Source organism: Nannobrachium achirus (genome assembly GCF_963921795.1).
Source record: "Nannobrachium achirus genome assembly, chromosome: 23".
In the NCBI taxonomy this organism is placed as follows: Eukaryota; Metazoa; Chordata; class Actinopteri; order Myctophiformes; family Myctophidae; genus Nannobrachium; species Nannobrachium achirus.
The window spans coordinates 19,785,087-19,807,083 of record NC_137830.1 but is presented as its reverse complement, the minus strand read 5'-3'; the positions used below and the strand labels follow the sequence as shown (position 1 = coordinate 19,807,083).

The following is a 21,997-nucleotide window of genomic DNA, read 5'->3' as shown; positions in this document are numbered from 1 at the left end:
GTGTATAGGTAATAACCTTGAAGGCCTGCTGGTAAAGACTCCAATCAGTGACACAGACAAAAGGCCAGCGTAATGTCTTCCTTTTCAGAGACAAGTGCCATGTTAGTTGACCTTCCATTCACATGACAGAATTTCCTTCAGATAAAAAGGGAGAGGACTTGTTCTTCAGCACCAGTAAGGTCATCTTTACCCACAATTGAGGGAAAGCATTTGGCGGAAGAAAAAAAAAAAATAAGTCGAATTTGACAATCCAGTGAATAATGTGACGATAAAAAAAAAATATCTGACGTGGCTTCGTGGCAATTTATTTCCTAGGCAGGGGCCCCACGGAAGAGCACCATTGGCCCTGGTTGCGGGCGATAGCGGCTCCTTGAAAAAATCCGGGGAGGTCTCTCGAGGAATGTCTCTTAGCACTCCTAAGATTTCTCTGTCCTCCCTCAGGATAGATGGGGACAAGGAGTGAGCCTGACAAGGCCCTTGCAGCCAGGGAGGGCCTGGCAGGGAAGCTAACATTTTTGTCTTTGTTGACAGGCTCAACGTGGCTGACAGCTCGGTGGCAAGGGAACATGGCATCTCCAAGACTCCACATCACGTCGCATCCGTGCTCGTCGTTTCGGTGGCACCAGAGGCGTCACAAGGGGGGGGAGTGAGTTACTAGGGCCCAAGGTGGAGGGGCCTTAGTTATTTTATACTTCAGCTATTGAAAAATAGCAGATATACAAGCTCACAGCGCGGCACTCGGTGCCGCGCTGTGAGCTTGTAGATCTGCTATTTTTTTTTTTAAACGTCGTGAAAATGTGTGCAAATCTTTGAATATATGTATTCTTTAATATACAGTATGTATCTTTTAAGCGAACATTTGTAACTCAAATTTTGCTTCTGGGGGGGGTCCCTGGAACTAAATATTTTGAGATGGGGGGTCCGTGGCCAAATACATGTCATTTTGGGGCTCCTTCACATGAAAAAGACACTGACATAGAAACATGTTTTTTTTTTTCAAAAAAAAACTCAGAAGGATTTGAACTATTCTTCAAAAACGTCAAAAATAGCAGATCTACAAGCTCGCAGCGCGGCACTCGGTGCCGCGCTGTGAGCTTGTTTATCTGCTATTTGTCAATAGTTAAAGCATTCATGGTGGGGGGGCCCACAGTGAATCCTCGTACCCAGGGCCCAGAAGTTGGTGTGACACCCCTGGGTGGCACAACCGTGTGCCCCACACAGTGCCACAAGTGTGCAGGTTTCCACTCCAGGAAAACACAATATACCAGCTGACGTTGCTAATTAGCAAACCATAGTCTGCCGTCACTTCAGTTCATCATATGATGTATAAAACGTGCACTGGTTGGAGATGGTCTCACTGCTCTTCACTGGAGAAATGTACATACGCTGGTGTCAGATAGGGCATTTGTTCTTAAAGCGGGGACCCCCAGGGGTCCTTGGGGGAGTTCCAGGGGGTCCCCAGCCAAATGATAGTTAGGAACCAAATGGACCTTTATGGGTATGCGTACAAATGGAACCAAATGGACCCATCAGGGTCCATTTGGTTCCATTTGTACGCTCCGAGTTAAATTAACATTGATTTTACGATATAAATTGGGGTCCCAAAGATGGAAATGTCATTAAATGGGTGTCCGTAGCCTAATGCGTGTCAAACTGGGGGTCCTTGAAATTAAAATGGTTGAGAATCGCTGCTAGAGCCGCAAAGATCTTCTCTTATGGGGGTCCCTGGCCTGGCGTATCTTTTCAAATGGGGGTCGGCAGGCTGTCAATTTGGGGGTCCTTGACATGAAAACGTTTGAGGACCACTGAGATAGGGTACCTACTGGTTGACAAGTAGTGATACCTGAAGCTCATAGGCTGAGAGAGGACAGCCTCTTGGATGAGCAGAAGAAAATAATTTGGTTTCTCATGCAAGAGACCCGGGTTCAAATCCCGGGTAACAAACTTACGGACTGCAGCTGTTAACTTGTTTTTGAACTGAATTTACAGGTAAAGCTAGGGGGGGAAATCTCGCTTTTTCGACGTGTCAATTGTTCGACGGCCCGCAACTTCGACGCGGCGATAGTTCGATTATGGGATCGCGAGATTCCGGCGCCGCTGTTTCGACGGCACCCTTTTTCGAAAAAAAGGACACCCGTGTTTCGACAAGACGGCACGGTATTTCGACAAGGCAGCACGGTATTTCGACAATGAAAAAAACAAGTCTCTCTCACACACGCACAGACAGACTCACAATGCCAACCCAGCCTTACCTCCCCGACTTTTTTGTTCTCTTTCTCGTCTCTCTCTCTCTCTCTCTCTCTCTCTCTCTCTCTCTCTCTCTCTCTCTCTCTCTCTCTCTCTCTCTCTCTCTCTCTCTCTCTCTCTCTCTCTCTCTCTCTCTCTCTCTCTCTCTCTCTCTCTCTCTCTCTCTCTCTCTCTGGATTAACATTACCTGAGGACGTGGGATAAAGTAATCTTTACGGACGGGAAAAGCAGGGCTGTGCTTAGGGCCTAGGGGGACCCAGGCAAGGCAAACCCCGGTTTGAGGCCCCTGGCCCAATTTGGTAACCATCAAAATTGCATATATATTTTAAGTCCATGTTAATCATTGCCAGTAAAACAAACACTGCGTGCCATCTTTAAGAAGCCCCAGTAAACCCTGTAAAAAAATGATCTCATCCTGGGGGGCGCCACTTTAAAGTAACTGTCCAGGGCCCCCAAAACTAAAGGAAATTGATACACATATGTATATCAATTTAGGGGGCATCAAAACCTTTTAAATATAAATATTTACACAGACTTGTTATCTGGTCTCACCTTTGCGAGCCAAGCTCTTTTCAAATTCTAATGAGCTAATATATCCAAAGCAATTGTGCTTCACTCTCACATAATTTTTTTAGAGTTACAAGATTACATAATTGGAATATCAGAGTTATTACCTACAAATAACTACCTTAATGATAATAAGAACAAGAATAACTTTAAGTGCATGTTTTGCAGTGGTTCTCAACCTTTGTCTCACACTAAATACATGTAAATGGATGTGTGTCCACAGGCAGCCTGTTAATTATATTTCAATTCATAGCTACTTCAATTATTGCCAGTAAAACAAACTAGCATGCCATCTTTAAGAAGCCCCAGTAAACCTGTTTAAAGTATTAAGTTAAACATAACATTTATGTTAAGTCGCTTACCGTTCATTATGTTGATATCATCATGGGCCCACTTCAAACTGTCAGGGGGGCCCCAAATGAGATTGAATATATATATATATATATATATATATATCAATATATGTACCTCAATTTGGTAACCCTCATATATATTTCAAGTCCATAGCTACTTTAATTAATCTCATCCTGGGGGGCCCCCATTCCCTGCATCCGGAATGGATACATTTCTTCTAAAGTCTGTGTAAATATTTACATTTAAAAAAGTTTTGAGGGCCCCCAAATTGATATTTTTGGGGGCCCTGGACAGTTTGAAGTGGGCCCCCCAGGATGAGATAACATTTTCACAGGGTTTGTTGGGGCCTCTTAAAGATGTATGTGACATCACAGAACACACATGAAGGAACTGCTTGGGTAAATTAGGGCCATTGTTATCTGGCCTGCACATTTGAGAGCCAATCTCTTTACATATTCTAATGAGCTAATATGTCCAAAGCAATTGTTTCATGTTAACCCTCACTTCAACTGTCCTCTGTTCAACAGCTCAACTGGGGCCCATGCCCATATTGGTTAAAAAAAATCAAAATCTCATGAGGCCCCCAGCCTGTGTGGGGTTTGCCTGTATGGACTGCACGGCCCTGTTTAAGAGTAGCCTAATGAATGACTACAGTCAGTGCGCAACAGGCTCCGCCAATCACTTATCTTACTTGTTAAAAGCAACATATTATAAAGACATGACAGTAATATGGGTGCATATAAACGTAAAATATACTCTCCTCCCTAGCTGTAGGCCTATGCATATGAACATGTCTGTGTCCAATAGAAAGCTGCAGAGCATGGAGGTTTTTTTTTAAACAAGGCAGTACAAGGCAAAAATAATATCAACACCGTCGGATAGTAGCCTACAGGATGTTAACTTGCAGATCTGTTCTTTTAAGCATGCACACCATAGAGTTATAATATTAAGATGCACACAGAGAGAGGGAGAGGAGAGCATGGAGGAGAGAGAGAAAGCGAGGAGGGGAGAGAGAGAGAGAGAGAGAGACAGACAGACAGACAGACAGACAGACAGACAGACAGACAGACAGAAGATGCGCGAACACCCTTTGCTGTTTTAGCACCTCGCAAAAACACTACTGATCTAGTAGGCTAGGTGTGATAAGTTCTGTCGGGTCAGTCTGGAGCATATTAAAGAGGTTATTATAGGCCTAATCGGCGATCACTCACGTGCGCGAGCGCATGCATGCGACCGCTCCAGCTAATAAATCCGTGCACAGGGCTTCTGGAGACCCACTCCCCCCACAAGTTGCCACAACACCCCTGCCTACAGTTCATGCATGTCACGAATACAGGTCACTTCGCAACATATAGGCTTCAAAGGAGCTTTATTGGCAAACACGGGCTTATGACAGCAGAACAAAAGTTTACATTGGGCCATTGTGAGAAAGACAGTAACCAGTCCGCCGTTCGCCCTGTGGTGTGTGTGTGTGTGTGTGTGTTGTGTGTGTTGTGTGTGTTGTGTGTGTTGTGTGTGTGTGTGTGTGTGTGTGTGTGTGTGTGTGTGTGTGTGTGTGTGTGTAACCCGGTCTCCACAGAAAATTGTGGTCTGTCTATGCGTGTGAGTGAGTGAGGGAGGGAGTGAGGGTGAGAAAGGGAGTGAGGGAGGGAGAGAGAGACGAGAGAAAGAAAGAAAGAAAGAAAGAAAGAAAGAGAGGGAGAGAGACAGAGACAGACAGACAGACAGACAGACAGACAGACAGATAAAACACAGTAGGCCTATGTAGATAGGCAGAACAACAAATAGCCTAGAAACGATAGAAGGGTCGGGGGAGGGGAAGGCTGGGTTAGGAGGAGCGTTGGCACCATGAGTCTGTCGGGGGGAGCGTGTCGCTGAGAGACTTGTTTTTTCATTGTCGAAATACCGTGCCGTCTTGTCGAACTGTTGTCGTGTAGGACAGTTGTCGTGTCGAAACATTGGCGTCCTTTTTTTCGAAAAAGGGTGCCGTCGAAACAGCGGCGCCGAAATCTCGCGATCCCTAAGTCGAACTATCGGCGCGTCGAAATTGCGACACGCTCCCAAGCTAGGGCAGGGGATGGGGAACCTATTTTGCTGTCTATCAACAGGCCACCGCAGTGGCTCGCTAATCCCCAAATTTAACTAGCCCCTCTCACTATTTTACAAGCCGACTGGGTTTTTTTAGGAATGGACCGGAGCTCTCAAATGAGGCCTGGTTACCCGCCAGCCGGCCGGCAACGAAGCCAAGAGCTCCCAAGCAGCCCCAGCCAGCCAGCCAGCCGTCGCCAGCATACATTTTTGTCAGGTAAATTTCCAGCCGGTTTAATTGCCATCTCCACTCACAGACCTGGATAAAAAAATAAAAATAAAAAAACGAGTGCTGGCTGTGCTCTCAATACCTGTGCATATGTTCCACCTGCTAAACTGGCAGAGGGAAATTCTAAATAGCATGCTTATGCCTTGAAGTGATCCGCTTTGTAGGTCGCACTGTAAGCAGTTTTTTTTTTTTTTTGTGCAAGGTTTGTTTGAGGTTTTGCACGGCGGAGGCATGGTTTAACCCATTTAGAACATTTTGTGTATCATTATTTTATGCTTTAACTATTGAAAAATAGCAGATATACAAGCTCACAGCGCGGCACCGAGTGCCGCGCTGCGAGCTTGTAGATCTGCTATTTTTGAAAAATCGCGAAAATTACAATTTTGACCCGATTCTATAAGTGTCTTTTGAATCCTTCTAAGATTTTTGGAAAAAACCTATGTTTCTATGTCAGCAATCTGGCCAGCCATCGTCAAAGAAAAGGTCCTTTACACTTCAACTGGAGCTCAGTTAGTCTGTTCTTGAGAGACTACTATGTCAGTGGTTCTCAAACCTTTTCATGTGAAGGACCCCCAAAATGATATCTATTTGGCCACGGACCCCCATCTCAAAATATCTAGTTCCAGGGACCACCCAGAAGCAAAATGTGAGTTACAAACGTTCGCTTTGAAAATACATATATTCAAAGATTTGCACACATCTTCACGACTTTTTCCAAAAATAGCAGATCTACAAGCTCGCAGATCTACAGCGCGGCACTCGGTGCCGCGCTGTGAGCTTGTATATCTGCTATTTTTCACTGGTTAAAGCATTCAATAACTCTAGGCCTAAATGGTTTAATTACTCCCCGAACAACACAGTGTTGCCACATGTAAACAGAAATTGCTCTGTGGTTAAGTGGAACAGTGTGTTTCCTACAGTGCTGTATACACGCCATCCGTAAAGGCGGCGCTTCCTAGCGGTGTGCCGAGTCTTAGGATCTTATGACAACCACACGTATATTAATTTTCCCAATACAGAGGCAAGTTCTACCCTAAAAAATATATATATATTTCAACCTGGCATCGCCATTTTGGGCATGTCATTAGAGGCGGAAAAGTAATTAATTATTTTCATTTTCATTAAAGGAGTAGTTCACCCCCAAAATGACTTTCTTTTCTATTGATTACTCACGCCATGGAGACCCGAGTTCAATAATATTCTTTTTGGTTTTTGTCTCATTCCCAAGACAAAAATGTCATTATAGTAAACTTACCTTTTTCCCCATCCAGTGCCATGCATTTGGGTCTCCATCCAGAGCCATGCATCCGGGTCCCCATCCAGAACCAATGGGGGTACATTTACTATAATCACATTTTTGTCTTAGGAATGTGACAAATACAAAAGGAATATATTATTGAACTCAAGTCTATGGTATGAGTAATCAGTAGGAAAAAAAAGTCATTTTGGGGGTGAACTACACCTTTAATAGCCAATCTACAAGCTCATAATGTGTGGCATCGTGACGAATTGTGAGCTTGATGATCGGCTAGTTGTGCCTTGAGATTTTGACCTGCCAGTCGGTATGCTTTGGGGCCCAAAAACGTTGAAACCCCCTTCAGTAAGGCCTCCCTCTTGTTCTAAGCGAGAAACATCGCAGAAGGCATGGACGGAAAACAGATGGAGGGGGGCAGGAGGATGCAGGCAGGCAGATGATCTCCTATTGATTTCCTGTTTCTGCGGCGAAGAAGGCTCTCAATTATCCCCCAGCAGCAATGCACGTCCACAGGGTCAGCGCAGCCGCAACCCACTAGGGCTGTTACAATTATTACATAATCGTCTAATCGCAATTATTTTACATAATCGCGATTATTTTTCATAATCGTCATAATCGTGAATGTTGAAAATGTTTCATATATATTTTTTTTATGATGCGACGCGTTGTGAGCTTGTAGATCGGCTATTTCCACTATCAATGTTATTTTTTAAGTAGAAAGTTGTCAAATATGTCCATAATTTCTTTGTATATTTAGGTCATGTGTCATATCTGCCATGTGCAACTTCAAAGCCTAAAAGCTAAACAGAAATGTAATTATCAACGACAAAAACACAATTAAATCGTTAATCGCAATTATTTGAGTGACAATTCATCGTCATGTAAAATGTCATATCGTGACAGCCCTACAACCCACCAATCCACACAGACTTACGCTGCCTGCTTCATGACACAAAGTCAACGGCACCACCCTCAACATCAAGTTTAGATGATTCTAAGTGGTAAACTTTGTTTACCACTTAATCCAGAGCGATTTTTTACAGTAAGCAAGGGTAACACAAGGTAGGACGAACAACGGAAATAGCCGAACTACAAGCCCACACGTGTCGCGAGTAGGGATGGGACCATATGAAAATGTCATATATGTCACGATTATTGTGACAAAAAGAAATTGCGATGTACGATGTTATCGCGATAATCAAAATCCATTATCCTGGGGCGGAACATTTGCCAAAAAATGGCCAATCTACAAGCTCACAACGTGTCGTGTTTGCGACACGTTGTGAGCTTGTAGATTGGCTATTTTTTGGCAAAGACATTTGATAGAGAGTGAAAAAAAAGACTGTATCAAGTACGTATATTAGAAGTACGTTTTACCAATAGACGGTTTAAGTGGTACCGGATATGCAGCTCGGCAGATAAAAGGTGAATTGATCCCAGTGCATGACGGAGGACGATATCACGATAAATGAAATCTCCACGATACGATCATCGTGAGTGTTTTTTATCACGATAAACGATAATATCGCGTATCGTCCCATCCCTGGTTGTGAGCTTGCAGGTTAGTAGTGTGACGGCTGGGGTAGTTTGTCAGCCTCTGGGCCTAACTGGGGAAACTAACTCATTATTTTCAGTTTACATTTACACACACGAACACGCTCCATACTACTGATACAGTAGTTACCAGTTATTCAATCACTGTGGTTTATGTCCATTCCCATTTTGTTTATTGCCTTTAAGTTTAAATAAATTACTTTTCGTTTGCATTCTATTGATGTGTGGACTCCCCATTTGTTACATACTACACCCGCTATGTGACCTAAGTATACAAACGTATCATCTGAAAAGCCGAGATCCCGTTTTAATTTTCTCAATCAAGTGGTAGCTTGCCAGCCACGTTGTGCCTGGCTGTGGGCGTGCGCGTGTTGAAAAGGGGGGGCATCACTTACTGCACAAAGGAAAAAAAGTGTTGTTATCTCCCGAGATGAAAGAAGAACCCGGCGCCTCCCACCACAAGAGCGCAACGCTCCACACTAACACCTGCCACGCTTATTGAGACCTCCCGATAGAAACACTTTTTCTTCCCTGTCGTTTTGCAACCAAATCCCTTTTTCCTCGCTGCTTCAGTAAACAAGCCACTGGCAAGTCATTAAGCAGAAGATCAAAAAAAATAAAAGAAAGCAGAAGAAAGAAAATAAATAAATAAATGAATAAATAGAAGAGGCAGGAAAAAGGCGCCTCGGAAAAAAGTTAACAACCTAGAAGCAAAAAAAAAGAGCTGTTGTGTCAAACGCTAACACAGGCCTGATTATGGCGTACAACGCGGTCGCAGGGATGGAAGCAATCAGCCGCTATTAGCCTCGCTTGACACCTCTCTTAGGCAACAATAAAAGCGCACACAAGTTTTCCAGGCTGCTACCTTGTCTGACCTGCGATCTATATGTTCGGCATCAAGTCACATAACGAGACACAGTGGGGAGCGAGACACAACAAACTCACCGCTCCGGTTATTATCGTTTGGACGTGCGTTCCGCGCCCGCGACCGAGAAGGCGACGCGTCAGAGCTCGACGTGCCGGGAGGCGACCGCCGTTCGTTATGTTGGCGCGGACGGACGGTGGTGGTTGGTGGTGAATGTTAGTACATTCCAGAGAGAGCAGGTTGCTTCTATTATTTCAGAGTTACGAGGGGGGGGGGGGGCGGGGGAGCTTGTGGAAATAGGGTGTAGCACGCTACTTTTCCATGCTCTCTGGGAATACAAAACAGTGAGAAGTTTCCCATCAACGTAATGAGGTTTCCCATATTAACTTCATGAGAACAAACGTTTAGACATGATGCAGATGCGGACACAGCAGTGAGAAGAAGTAGGAATCATTCCCATAACATCTGATATAAAGCCTACCCCAGAGCCGGTTATAGAGTTTCACACAAGGTTGACCAGTGGTGGAAAAAGGACTCAAATGTAGAACTACTCTCTTACAAGTAAGAGTCCAGAATTCAAAATGAGTAAAAGTACAAAAGTATTGGCATCGAAATGTACTTAAAGTAGAAAGTACTCCTTATGCAAAATGTCCTGTTTCTCGAGTCTCCAATTGTATAAAAAGTTTAAAAAAATATATTTTGAAAATAGCAGATCTACAAGCTCACAGTGTGTCTTGATGCAACACATTGTGAGCTTGTATATCAGCTATTTTCAAATGGACGAAATATACTGTACTGTATATAGGGCTGAAGTGGTTAATGCATGTTTTGCAATAATGATCAATATCTACAAAGTAGGGCTGTCCTCGACGCAGGATTTATCAAGTCGATTCGAGTCGCGGGGGTTAATCCGACGCGTCGACGAATCGTTTATGTAAAAAAAAAAGAAAAAAAAGTGGTGCTTTAAGCTTTTAAACTACGTCAACGTAATACAATAAAACAGCAATATGTTTTAAGCCTTTAAAGTGAATTAGATCCATGAACTACCGTGCATATTGAGACATGATAGCGGTGGACACTGGACATTAATGACGATAAGATTGCGTCCAGCCGTGCGTAATTTGCCGTGCGTAATTGTGAATTGTGGAGCAGAGTAGAACAACGGAGGAGAGAATAATGCATCTCTTTGACAGCATGTCGTGTATTATTTCCACAAGTTGTATTTTCTCAGAGCACCGCTGCTGTATCAAAAGAGCTATGTTGCCAATCTGGTGCGAGATAATAAAAAGAAAACAGTTCGCCCGTCGCTATTCCTCAGCCTGAGTCCAACCACCACACACCCACGGCAGTGAAAGTGAAAGCGCATCGCGCTGGCTCTGCTGCTTCTTTGGCCAGCTCTCAAGTAGAATAACAACTCGTCGACGCATTTCCTTTCCAAGCGGTTCACTTCAAAATAAGAGCTGCCTGTTATATGATCAAGGCAACTTTCAAATCACGTGAACTGATTTTATTTTTAAGTCTAGTAGTAGGAAGTATGGACTCAATAAGAATTACATGACAGTCACAGTCCAGCGCTCTCATACCGCACCACAGTATACTGGTGTGTGATTAAAAAAAATTATATATTTTTGACGGCTCGACTCAAACAATTGGCGTCGATTCCGGGGGCTTAAAACGACGCGTCGATTCGTCGATTTTTAGAGGACAGGCCTACTACAAAGTAACTTGTAACTAAAGTTAGCAAATGATTGAAGTGGAGTAAAAGTACAATATTTGCCTCTGAGATGTGGTGGAGTAGAAATAAAAGTACAGAAATTTGGAAATACTCCAGTATAAAGTAAAAGTACTTAGGTACAGTATACTTAAGTAAAGGTACTTAGTTACTTTACAACACTGAGGTGGAATTCTGTGAAATGCAGAAGGCTGCCATTGTGCCAGAGGCCCATAGACCGTAAAAAATATGGAAGGTGGGAACCGCGTGAAAATCGTGTGAAAATGAAGCTCTTTTTGCCCTCATGTGGGTGTCAGCCATCATTGTTTTAATGGTACCCAAGGAATGCTATTGGCTGCCAACGGTCACATGCAACCGCAGGGATACTTGGGTAAATGTGTTGAGCCTGCCGAAAATAAAGCACACAAAGAGGAATCATCACAAGCCTTTGATCACAAGCCCCTCCTACAGCATACCTTGCTATAACATCAATTATATAAATAAATGGGATCATATTTTCACAAAACCCATAGCATGATGATTGAAACAAGGCTTTAAACTAGCGACAGGAACCATAATGTATTTATGACAATGTTTATTAAGGTAAGAAAATCTAATGTAAAAGTTTGGGGGAAATGAATGGAATCATATGGAGAACATATTGCTTTTGGTACCACTAGCGGCCAATCATGGGAACTTTTAGTTCCGTCTTTGCTTCATGTTAAATCCGGACAACTGGAACCCTGGACTGGTGTAACAACCTGTCCCCACATGGCGAATCAAAACACCTTCAGCCAAGGCAGGGCTACTCTTCTCCCACAGGTAAATATTTGGTTTCGGCTACAAAACACTTGTGGCTAAACTGCAATCAGTGGTCCGCAGAGAGTCAGAGAGGCCAAAACCGCCACAGGATTTCCTCCCTCCCACAACACAGCGTTGCGGCTTGGAACGGAGAAGCCGTGCGCAGAGACCCGGCCAAGTCTTGGTCATTAAGCTAGAATGAGAGAGCGTGCATGCTAGCGCTTACACTTCCAAGGCCGTGCCACAAGGCCTTAATGCTATCTTGATACTTTTATTTGGGAAAGGCCAAGCCTAATGTTTTAGTTGGACCAGCCGAGGGCGCATTCGGAACGCGCAGTACATGCCCTGCTCTGCAGACGCTGTCAGAACGCAACACACCAACTGACACCTGGACGGGCGAGGCCCGTTTAATGTCGCAAAAAGCACACAAGCGTTGCTAAGCTCCCAGCTCCAACAGTTTTGGATACAAGCGCAGTGCCATCTCACTAAACAAGGTGAATGTGTCAGTCTTTGTGCCGCGTAGCTGGTCATTGTCGTCTTCACTGAAATAACACACACAGGACATCCTGCCATCTACCAACAGCTTTGTTCCAGCTTGTGAACACTTACTTCGTACAGGCTCACAATGGCCAGGCGTCCCCTCGGTGACGGAACTCGGTCCTTCAGTGGCGGCGCCCCGGGGCGATGCGGTCTTGGGTGGCGTTGCAGTTCCTGATGAGTCGGTGTCACGGGCATCTGGGATCGAAGGGAACGGTGGGAATGGTGTTATGTTATGGATAGAGAAGGGTGTATGACTGTGTGTGCGTGACAGAGACAACTGCAATGGAGTTAACAGTGGGGACGAGCAACATGGACAAACAAACTCATCCGGTTGTTTATTTCAATGGTATCCCGATAAAAACGTGACTGTTCTAAATTAACCCATATAGAACGGGTACACATTTTGTGTATCATTTTTTATGCTTTAACTATTGAAAAATAGCAGATATACAAGCTCACAGCGCGGCACCGAGTGCCGCGCTGCGAGCTTGTAGATCTGCTATTTTTGAAAAATCGTGAAAATTTGAATTTTGACCCGATTCTATAAGTGTCTTTTGAATCCTTCTAAGATTTTTTTAAAAACCTATGTTTCTATCTCAGCAATCTGGCCAGCCATCGTCAAAGAAAAGGTCCTTTTCACTTAAATGGAGCTCAGTTAGTATGTTCTTGAGAGACTAATATGTCAGTGGTTCTCAAACTTTTTCATGTGAAGGACCCCCAAAATGATATGTATTTGGCCACAGACCCCCATCTCAAAATATTTAGTTCCAGGGACCACCCAGAAACAAAATTTGAGTTACAAACGTTCGCTTTGAAAATACATATATTCAAAGATTTGCACACATTTTCACGACTTTTTCCCAAAATAGCAGATCTACAAGCTCGCAGCGCGGCACTCGGTGCCGCGCTGTGAGCTTGTATATCTGCTATTTTTCACTGGTTAAAGCATTCAATAATTCTAGGCCTGAATGGGTTAAGGGGCATTACAGCCCTTCTTCCAAAACACATGTAAACTCTTGAGCGCGGGGTAAGCCTCCACTGCGGACATAATGTCAGGGACAGCGGCGAGACACGCCAGAGAGGTGCAGGCCTGTGCACCGCTTATATGTTCTTTTTGCCAGATAAAACACAGGCCCTTGGCGAATATAGTTGCACAACATGGTGGGGCGGTTCAGGTGAAAGCGCCAGATTTCTGGATCCTATTTGCTCTCGTTCTGCTCCCGGGCGTGCTCTACCTGCCAAGCGCTTTTTACAGCCATAAAGGCAGCATTCATCTAAACTGGAAAAAGTAAGTATGCAACACGAAACACTGGGCCCCGATAGCTGCAGCACAGAAAACCCGAGAGAGAGAGAGAGAGACAGCTTCAGTCACTTCTCCTATTCGGATCCTTGTTTTTTTGGACATCTTGACACCAGAACTTGACTGCCTCTTGATTCACTGCACACAATGCGGCTTTGTTCCGTAAATAAGGCGGCCACAATGACTTTATTCACTGGTTCAGTGCCAGTCGCCTGCTCACAGATCCTGCTTGTGGTTTCAGTATGCCGAGTTCCTCTCGTGTTTTGGAGCTCTAAAAGCTCTAGTCTAATACTTGCTTCCCCTCGCAAAGATCACAGGAGAGAGAGAGAGAGACAGAGAGAGAGAGAGAGAGAGAGAGAGAAAAGAGGGAAAAACAGTGAGCAATGATTCAGCAAAACATTAACAACAGCGTTCACCAAAGCCGGGGAGTGTTGATGCGTTTGTTCCGACTGCTGCAACGGGCCCTTGTTTTGTAAGCAATGATGGATGGCGGGCGGAGTTGGAAGGGAGCGCGCGCGGGGCCTCGCTAGCTCGAGATAGATATGGCACAATCCCAGCCCGGGGCTGATGTATGGTGAATCTTTAGCCCCGGCGTGACGGCCGAGATCGATGCACAGATGCCTATAGCGGCAACGCCAGTGGTGGCGGTGGCAGCAGCGCTGCGTGATGCATCGCGGTATTTAGTGATCACAGTTAGAAATAAATTGGTCTATTCTCAGTACATCCACAGTCCCCAGAGAGAGGGGGGGGGGGGGCAGGGGGGGGGGGGGGGGGGAGAGGGAGGAGGGGTCCAGTCTTAACTGAGAGTGCCTTTTGAAGGTCCAGTGAAAATCCATTCGCAATCCACCAGTCGCACTGATTGCTTACTTTGTCCTACTTTGCTATTTTTTGACAGTGCCGTAATGATACTCAGTATAAATAGTATGGTGAATGGTCCATTGCTTGTTTGAAGAAAAATGAAAAAAGGGGGGGGAGTGGGGGGGCAGTGGGGAGGGAACGGGAGCTTATTTTACATGTGATAATCGCACCGGGCAACTAGAAAGTTAATTAAAAACTATAATTGGCCAATGGTTATAGTCGGTTACTTCAATCTTTATCGGGGGAGAGAAAAGAAAAACATCATGATTCATGGCTAATGGTGCTATATACAGTACAGTAGGAGTAGATGTGTGTGTGTACTATGGCCAAAGGAATAATAATTTCAAAGGAGGAGCTAACCAGGTTGTTGTTATTCCTCTTCATAAATGTATTCATTCATGTTGACATGCCAATTGTACTGCTTTATAATTTCATCCAGTCTATACTGACTATTCACATAAACCCCCACCCACCCGACCGCCCGCCCGCCCGCCCACCCACAACTACTTGGCCACATACCGTAGGCAACATAAATCTAAGTGTTTATAACTGTGTTTCCGTGTATTTTCAGGCGTGGGAAAAATAGCAGTTTGCAAAGGAACACAGTGTACACTAACTAACTCACACAGGGAGAGACATGATTCACACTGATGATGATTATGATCAACAGCAAGAAAAGAAAAGCATTATCATTATCAGCTGAGCTCACATTCAGCTGTAACGTAATGTCCAATTCGAAAACCCAATTCAGAGAACTGAACTGTTAGGGTTTGCTGGCAGGGGGGGTGTATCCATGTTACCCGGGTTAATGATATGATATGTTAATGATAATGATAGTTACCTACTCCTCCCGCGAGGGAAATTCGGGTATCGCAGCCCAACCCAGCTGCTTTTTTTTTTCAGCTTAACCCAGCTGAACCCAGTGCAGCCCACAAGGAGCGCGAGGGGGGGAGCAGTGATAGCTGGAGCGGGGAATCGTACCTGCGACCTCTGGGGTCTCCGGAGTCCTAGGTATGGACACTAACCACTCAGCCATCACTGCTCTGGGTCCCGGTCACAACCCTAAAAGCTAAAGGTTCCTAAGTTCCTAACCCTGACCCTAAGGTATGAGGGGAACACAGAAGCCATATGGAACACAGAACCCATATGGAACACAGAACCCAGGGAAAACAGAACACAGGGCAAGCAGAATCCATATGGAACACAGAAACCATATGGAACACAGAACCCAGGGAAAACAGAACACAGGGGAAGCAGAATCCATATGGAACACAGAACCCATATGGAACACAGAACCCAGGGAAAACAGAACACAGGGGAAGCAGAATCCATATGGAACACAGAACCCAGGGAACACAGAACCCATATGGAACACAGAACCCATATGGAACACAAAACCCATAATGGAACACAGAGCCCATATGGAACACAGGGATGACCTTACCCTGTGAGTTGGACAGAAGGGGGTTGGTCTCCTCCTGGTTGGGGTCTTGCTGCCCTGGTGGACCCCGCCGGGCCCCCTCTGGAGGTAGGACCGTCTCTTTGGACATGAGACAGCTGTCTTGTCAGGTCACCCACGCGCACGCACACACACGCGCACGCGGACACACATACACAGTCGAATAAGTTCCTCCCTTCTTCCCCTGCCTTCGGCGCTGCTGTGAAAAGTGAACGGGACTTGATTGATTACACTTCAAAGACACGGCACGCAAAAAGTTTAAGCAAACGCGAAAAGAGCAAGGATGCTGATCAGATCGGTCGATAAGTTGATGATAACCATAATAAAGACGGGTGTGTGTGAGCAGTGTGTGTGTGTGTGTGTGTGTGTGTGTGTGCGTGTGCGCGTGAGTTGGAGAAAGTGACGTCAACCAGTCGTTAAAACTTTTTTTCTCGCCCGTCTGGCTTCACATAAATAAACTATTGTCGAACACCTCGCACGACATCGCGGTCAATTCATCATCATGAGACTCGTTATATTTATAACCAAGCTTAATTAATTCATAAGAACCCGTGTCGCTTGCCGAAAAATAACCGTTGTCAGCTTGTATAGTCAGATCCGTTGATTTCCGCAAGCGGCACGCTCGTACGACGGACAACACATTAGGATTCATTTATGGTAATCAGAATCAAAACATGTGTGTTTATTATTATTCTAAAGCAGCGTACCTTTCAAACATGACAACTCCCTTTGCTTCAGCTCCGACTCTCACCCATCCTCAAGTCCCGCGGTAAAACAGCGCTTCTTCCCAGGGAGAAACTTTTTTTGCTGGGGAAAAAGTTGTGTGTACAAAACTTTGTTTTGCGCCGACAACAACGATCGATGTAGGCTATTATATCCCGTTTATTCCAGTTGTTGTTGATGATGGAGGGTGATGGTGGTAACCATAATAAACGACAACAGCAGCAGTAATCCTCACTGGGACTGGTGATCGACGGCGTGCAGCAACGGTTGGTAGTTTGCTGTGGTCTTAGGATAGTTGTTGGACTGCAACATTTTCATCATATCCGGATTCCTGCAGCCAGCAGCAAAGCAGCTCCCCGCCAGATGCACGCAGTCCTTTACACAGCATGTGCTGGCCTGGAAGAACAACTCTGGTTTATTTTTTTTCTTTTCTTTTTTAAGCAGCCTAGCTATTATAGGCCTGCCACAAATTAGAAACACTCAAGTTATATCCCTACAAGTCTTGCTTTTTTATTTATTTTATAGGCCTATTTAGTAAAAGTAACAATTAACACAATATAGAACTAGAACTGCCAGGGGTCGGTGTCACACCAAATTCTGGGCCCTGGGGGTACAAGGATTCACTGCGGGCCCCCCATGAATGTTCTTCATAGGGGGAGGGGGTTTAACCCATTTAGACTGGGAACGCATTATTTTGTGCTTTAGCTATTGAAAAATAGCAGATCTTACATGCTCGCAGCGCGGCACCGAGTGCCTCGCTGCGAGCTTGTAGATCTGCTATTTTTGAAAAATGTGAACATTTTGACTATTTCAAATACTTCTAAGGTTTTTTGAAAACACCTATGTTTCTGTGTCACTGGTGCTCAAACTCTTTTATGTGAAGGACCCCCAAAATGATATGTATTTGGCCACGGACCCCCATCTCAAAATATGTAGTTCCGGTGACCCCCCAGAAGCAAAATTTGAGTTACAAATGTTCACTTAAAGATTTGCACACATTTTCACAACTTTTCAAAAAATAGCAGATCTACAAGCTCGCAGCGCGGCACCCAGTGCCGCACTGTGAGCTTGTAGATCTGCTATTTTTCAATAGCTAAAGTATAAAATAACTAAGGCCCCTCCACCTTGGGCCCTAGTAACTCAGTCCCACTCCCTCCCCCCCTTGTGACGCCCGTGAGAACTGCGCTCTGTCGAGGTGCCAACTTGCGGCTTGTGCACAAGTAGGCCATACCCTACTTGTGCGCCAGCAGAGCGTGCCATGAGGTGCGCTCACCACTGGCATCACCAGGAATGAATGCTGGTCCCTCATTGGCTGCTAATGATGACGCTGCAAGAAACGCTGGTCCCTGATTGGGCTACGCCGTAGCCGCTACGGGCTAAAACACACACAGCTACCTACCTACCTACAGTAGATACGCAGCCGAACGCAGTACTTGCATGCTCTGCTGGCGCAAGTAAATACTCAAGTTACAAGTCTTGCTTTTTTATTTATTCAGTAAAAGTAACAATTTTCTTATCTGCTGTTTTCACTAGTTTTGTGCAACGGCCTTGCATGATGAAGCAGGGCTTTGCTTTGCGAAAAAAAATTACAAATTTGAAACTTGGAGATACGAGGTTTCTGCCCGACAGTGACGATTTACTTTGTTGGCTGCCCAGCTCCCGAAATGGAACGAAGGCTGACATTTTATTTGTATTTTTTTCCTAATGGCCGGCCTGGAATGGACCAGCCGTTCGGGAGTTGTCCCGCTTTTCCCAATGGCCAGCACGTCCCTGCTTGGCAGTTTAACCTACGTGACCCATTTTGAATAGAGCTGAGTCGTCTGGGATTTTAGCTTTTTTTCCTATTAAATCAGAGAATCATAGCAAAATAATTATATATTGCAGTTAATTAGATTGAGTGAAACATTTTGAAACTATCAGCTTATAGAACTGAAGTCAAGTTAAAAATCAAAGTTAAAATGATTGCAGTGGAGTAACAAATATCAACAATATTTGGCATATAGTTTGAAATGCAAGATTGTCCCTTCATATGCGATGTGTGTGGAGGCTATCAAATGGACCAATTCCAATACACCTATGCTTCATTTCAGGCCCAAATCATCTAAAAAAAATATGTAGGGCCCGGGATAAGAAAAAAGAAGGTATCTGTTTGAATCCAAGCACTTAAATTCTGCCTTAACAGCCCCATGATGAGCATGCTAATCCTGGAGTGAACCTGCTCCAGCGGGACTGACTTTCCAAGTTAGTTAACATGCACGCAGTCCTCCTGCATGCAGTTAACTAAAACGGCACTTTGGTACAACCTAGAAACAGCCGTGATAATATACATACTCAAACTTTAACCTAGATAGCGGCAGTTCTTTGGTCCCTGTGAGATCTACAACGTCATCGTCTCAGATCCCTCCGTTTTCAGTTCATATATAATTCACTTTAGATAAATGGCGCGGGAGGCCCATGCAGTGTCCCCTATATACAGCCAGTCACCGGGCTATTGTTAGTGTAGTGTCTTTCTGATTGCCATCATAGCCATTGAACCCTATTGGTAACAGTATAAGTGAGATTTAAGCCCGGCTAACATGGAAGTGTGGAGGTGATTGATGTGAAATATGCCCTCCCTCATTGACTGGCTGAACTCCATTTTCAGCTCCTAATGCAGAAATCACTCCGGGTCCCCGGCATAATGATTTACGATGAATCTGTGTCAATGGTGAACTCGGCAAACCCTGCGTAATCCATCTTGCAGATATGCCTACCTTCCAACCGCCCCGCCCCACCCCATCCCACCTAGCCCCCCCCCCTCCCCCGCCTGCCCACCCGCGTCCCCTCGCCTTGCGACGGGAAAGAGCAGAGTAAAGCCAGATTTAGAATTCGCCGGATGACAGTGGCGATATACAAGCTCACGGCGCGCCACGCCCGCAACGCGCTGTGAGCTTGTGCATCTGGTGTTTCAGCGCGCGACACCGTAGCGCGCGGAGCATAATTTAGGCCGAATGCGGCACACACACCTCCTACCTCCCCTCCCCCCCCCCCCCCCACACACACACACACACTCTCCCTTTCCATTCCGTTTATAAGTGTTGAATCCATTACAGGCCTGATGTGTAATCACAGAGGGCCTCTGTGCACCCTCAGACAGTAATTACCTGGATACAGACACCCCCTCACCCCCGCAGTCCCACCCCATCCCCATCCCTCCCCACAACCCCCAACCCCACCACCACCCGTTGGAGGCCGAGAGCTCCGTTTACCATCAGGCAGTGCTTTCATTTGGGTGGCAATGCGGACGCAGATTTTGAGAGCTATGGAGGTGGGAGGGGTCTCCGGATGAAGGGTATGATGGTTCAACCGCCACGCCAACTCTAGCGTCGCTATCCTGGGGTGAACGCTATAGAGCAGGGTACCCCAATAGGCGGCCCGCGGGCCATTTGCGGCCCGCAGGGGGCTACTGTCTGGCCCCCACCAACCCCAGTAATAATGGTGGTACTGTATAAGAGCAGCAACAACACTATATCATCATTGTCGGGTGGAAACCTCGTATCTCCAAATTTGTACGTTCTTTCGCAAAGTTAAGAAGTTAAGCAAAGTTAAGAAGTTAAGCTTCTTCATACAAGGCCGTCGCACAAAAGTAGTGAAAACAGCAGATCTACAAGCACACAACGCCTGTAGATCGGCTGTTTTCACTAGTTTAAATCATTTTTAAAATGATACCGTAAATGCAAAACGAACGGTTTTGGACATACAAGATTTTCACCCGACAACAACGATATCTGAACTGTCGCTGGAGTAGCGGGAACGCCACCGTCACCCAATGTTGTGGCCCTCGGCTTGGTACCCTAGACTGGCTAGACATAATTCAGCCCTTGGGGAAAACTATAATTGGGGAACCCTGCTATAGAGTAACGGAGTCATGACGTCACTCGCTCATCCCCCGGTTCACAGAAGTAATTTCTCTATGGAGAATAACACAATTGTGGTTCAAAAATAAACAAACTGTCTCTGCGATATTGTCGGGGAGGTGACTCCGTATCGTTTATGATAGTCAGACACTTTGATACAGTCCGTTTCTGGTGAAAATGTAACTAATTCGGCGACTGTAACATTAGTCACCATCAGTTGATTTTTTATATCCATATGAGTCAAACCGCTGAGATCATTTGTTTATGTTTGGAACACAGTTCTTATGACGCGATACAGAAAAAAGACTATGGGAATTCAGATTTGGGGGGGGGGGGAACGTGAACCAGGTAGAATGTGTAAATGACGTCAAACTTTGCTACTCTATAGGTGAAAATAGCAGATCTACAAGCTCTCAACGCTTGTAGCAACGTGACGTGTGGTGAGCTTGTAAATCAGCTATTTTCGGCCAAGAGATTTGGTGTAGAGCTGTGGTTCCAGGGACCCTAAGGATCCTTGAGTTACGGATCTGTAACTCTTAGAGTGTACAATGCCATTTGTACACTCTCAGAGTCCTTGAAATAAAAAACTGGTGTAGAGGGAAAAAGGGACGCCAGGAAAGAATGGCATTATAGTATAGGCCAGGGGTGTCCAAACGTTTTTCAAAGGGGGCCACATTAGAAAATATTAAAACACCCAAAGGTCGACTCTATCTCCTGACATAGGCTATGTACTTTCGGGCCATAACAAAGTCACATACATTATACATATGCATTGCATTTAAACAATTTCGTCAATATTTAATATCAATGGTCTTTTGTCAGGTGTGTGCTCTGAACAAAACACAAATAACTCTTATTTCACATTACCAAATGTAACCAAACGTGCAAGTTAAAAAAATAAAAAAAATACAATAAAATAGCCTTTCTTTGACCGTTTCAGAATGAGACAACAGGGAACAAGTAATCCTGACAAGTTATCCACCTGTTTCCGCGAGAATTTACTGTAGCATTATCTGTGGGACACTTCCGGTTAACAGCAGACATACAAGCTCACGCCGCGTCGCAGATGCAACCGCTGTGAGCTTGTAGATCACACTCGGCTGCGGCGCCGGAAGCTGCCGCACACCTTCTGCGCAATGCACGATGGATGTTGGAAAGTTCTGGATACGGGGACTGCCCCATAGGTCGAACTCCCGTTGGGTCGAACAGCGTCGGCAGGTTAGACAATCACCCGCGAGCGTCGGCAGGTTAGACAATCACCCGCGAGTGTCGGCAGGTTAGACAATCACCCGCGAGCGTCGGCAGGTTAGAAAATCACCCGCGTCATGGTTACTGAGGTTAGGTTTAGGGTTAGGGTTAGAGTTAGGCATAGTTTTACTGAGGTTAGGATTAGGGTTTGGGTTAGAGTTTGGTGGTCGATCCAAAGGATGTTCGACCTAATGACATGTTACCGTGGATACTCTGCGAAAATATTCTTGTTTGACGGTGCCTGCGGGCCGTTTGTAATACAATTTATTAATGAATGTGTGGGGCCGCATTAAAATTTGTCC

General features: G+C 45.2%; 1 protein-coding gene across 1 annotated transcript in view; it reads right to left on the bottom strand.

Annotated features, from left to right (window-relative positions):
• Positions 1–15,922, bottom strand: part of mdfic (MyoD family inhibitor domain containing) — a gene marked incomplete at its 3' end in the record, with an annotated part of 53,245 nt that extends 37,323 nt beyond the window's left edge. Inside the window, exons 1-2 of the mRNA XM_080754242.1 lie at positions 15,814–15,922; positions 12,281–12,406 (exon numbers count right to left, since the gene is read on the bottom strand). Of these exons, the coding sequence (XP_080610368.1) occupies positions 12,281–12,406; positions 15,814–15,919 (232 nt within the window). The 5' untranslated portion in view covers positions 15,920–15,922. The remainder of the gene's footprint in view (positions 1–12,280; positions 12,407–15,813) is intronic.
• Between the last annotated feature and the right edge of the window lie 6,075 nt (positions 15,923–21,997).